Consider the following 2,573-nt stretch of genomic DNA (forward strand, 5'->3'; position numbering starts at 1 on the left):
AGTTAGCCTTAAAGTGACTCTACTATTATAGCTGTGAACATAATGATTTGAAGGAGAAATGCTATGCATGCTTTCTCACATGAGGTTGACGGTTATGCAAATTATTTTAAACTTTAATTCCGATATTCTTTAATTTATTATTGCTATTTTTCTTCAATTTCCTAATGAAATTAGAAAGAAAAGGTTATCATGAGGCTTATGGCTTGCCTCTGCCTCACGCCTTTTTAAACCATAGGCTTCCATAACTCCCTTTTTCATGATTCGTATACACTTCAAAAGATCATCAGAAAATGGTTTTGTTTATGTTTGAATTTGGAAATTCGTTGGCCAGAAGTAACTGTTGAACCTGTTTTCATCACTGTTGATGTAAATAAATTCAGAGTCCAATACTGTATTCTGACAATATTATTCTCATGTTTTGTTTTTTGTGTGTGTGTGTGGGTATTTGTTCCCTTTCTTCAGGGACTTGCATTACCAGGTGAGATACTGTTCCAAGTGTACATTTCATTAAGAAATTATGTAATGTCTTTTGCCTTTTTGAAATCTAGCACATCATAGTTTTGAGCGTATGGTTGTGGGTATAGATGTATAGTGTTTTTTTTAAATCATTAATCTTTCTAGAATTTCTTCAAAATGCCATGTGCATCTTCCATATTTGAAGAACTTGAATTGATTTTGTACTCTATGATCTTCCTACTTTTCCTGAAATTATGGAACGTTTGTACTGTATTGATTGCCCTCTTGATTATATTGGTGCAGTCGTCTCTTGCTTTACACTGGGTTCTTGCATGCTTATAAGCTTTCATGGATTTGATCCTACTAGTTGTCAGTATAGCAGTTCACTCAGTGTTCTTTATTTGGGTGATAGTAGAATTTTTCATGGAGTGGAAGAGATGTTTGGATAATGAAGAAATAAAACATGAAATAGTTGATAAAAAATCTATAGTTCTAAGTGAGGTTGTTGTTCTTTGTAATGTTTTACTCTCTAGTTCTTATTTGGGTTTTTTGTTTTTGAGACATTGCGAGCAGATTCAAGTTTTGTCGAGTTTCGACGAGTTTTCTTTTTTCAAGTTTTATGAGTTTTGACTAGTCAAGTGGACTGAATCTTAAACAAGTCTCGACTGAATTGTGACTAAATCGATTTTTTTTTCCTTCCTTTTTTCAAGTTTTGTTTAAATCTAAAATTTTCTTAATGAAATCATGTGGAAGTTTTCAGAATGCTAGAAGTAGGAACATGTGGTTCCATTGAGTTTCATGATAACTAAAAGTCGTCTTTCTTTCTTTCTTTCGGATATAAATTCATGTGGAACTTTTTTTTATAAGTTCGTAATAATCTTTTACCATAAGATTGATATTTGGAGCATATGTATCTACGAAAGAACCTGGAAGAACTCAAAAGCAAAGCAGCAGCTTCGCTCGCATTCTTCTCTCCGTCTCTCTAACGTGCGCAACTTGCAGAATGGATTCTCAAGTAAAGCTTGCAGTGGTGGTGAATGTGATGGGCCACACAAGTTCAAGAGGACAAGTGACTCAGGTCAAGGTCAAATTCCTGGATGACCAGAATCAACTCAACATGAGGAATGTGAAGGGTCCAATCAGGGAAGGCAACATCCTTACCCTGGTCGAGTCTGAAAGGGAAGCAAGGAGGTTACGCTGAGCAAGGTTTTGTTCCCCGAGGTTTTGTTAGGTTTGTTTGTTTTTCATTCACATGTTCCATTTGGCTTTCTGAAATGCTTTGAGATGGGTATGTGACAGAGAGAGAGAGAGAGAGAGAGAGAGAGAGAGAGAGAGAGAGAGTGTGTGTGTGTGTGTGTGTGTGTGAGAGAGAGAGAGAGAGAGAGAGAGAGAGAGAGAGAGAGAGCTGAGATGGAAAAGCCTAGGATTTGAGATGATATTAGCTAGACTTGTTTGCTACAATGGTTATTTTTACTACTTGGTTCTTATCTTTTGTTTTTTTGTTTTTAAAAAAAACAAACCTGGAACAGTGGCTAATGGCTAAGATTTGTTTTGTAGGTTAGAACTGACTGGTTAGGCTGAGTGCTTCCCTTGAAGAATCTCCCAAATAATAGGTTTGTTTCCATTCCCTTGCAGCAGCTGAGTGCTTCACTGGTATAATTGCCTTTTAGAACCTTGTATTCCACGCATTCTCAGTATATTTTTACAACTCAGTTGCTGTATCCTAGAAATATTAAATGGTCTCTATTGATTTCCAAGTCTAAGCAACAAAAGTTTAACATCAATTTCAAAATTTAACCCTCCATTTTCCTCACTCCAACATTTATTTTTGTTATTATTATGATTATTTTGAAATTTATTTTAGGAAGCCTTACTGACCACAAATTTCTGGTAGAAGACCAAACTGATTTTGATGGGTTTGTAGAAACCTACATTGCTTTGTACCTGTCAGCAAGATTGTTAATACTCTTCACAAATCTGCTTATTGATGTAAAGTAGCTCTTTTCGATAGGTAACTTGGCTTAATTCTAGCTATCCAAGTGGTTTAGCATCATATATTCGAAATGCTAGAAATCTATTAACAGATTCAAAAGCAGGGAAAAATCCATTTAATGGCT

At 35.4% G+C, this 2,573-nt stretch overlaps 1 protein-coding gene across 1 annotated transcript; it reads left to right on the top strand.

Annotated features, from left to right (window-relative positions):
- The first annotated feature begins 1,091 nt into the window (after positions 1 to 1,091).
- LOC131240265 (small ribosomal subunit protein eS28-like) lies at positions 1,092 to 2,107 on the top strand. Its single transcript, XM_058238423.1, has 2 exons — positions 1,092 to 1,687; positions 2,014 to 2,107. Exon 1 carries the CDS (start codon positions 1,460 to 1,462, stop codon positions 1,655 to 1,657), a length of 198 nt encoding a protein of 65 aa, XP_058094406.1. The 5' UTR covers positions 1,092 to 1,459; the 3' UTR covers positions 1,658 to 1,687; positions 2,014 to 2,107.
- Positions 2,108 to 2,573: the final 466 nt, after the last annotated feature.

This window comes from Magnolia sinica, chromosome 1, assembly GCF_029962835.1.
Source record: "Magnolia sinica isolate HGM2019 chromosome 1, MsV1, whole genome shotgun sequence".
Lineage (NCBI taxonomy): Eukaryota > Viridiplantae > Streptophyta > Magnoliopsida > Magnoliales > Magnoliaceae > Magnolia > Magnolia sinica.

What these genes read in the sequence shown, in the direction of transcription:
- LOC131240265 (XM_058238423.1), top strand. Translation starts at nt 1,460, where the DNA reads ATGGATTCTCAAGTAAAGCTTGCAGTGGTGGTGAATGTGATGGGCCAC.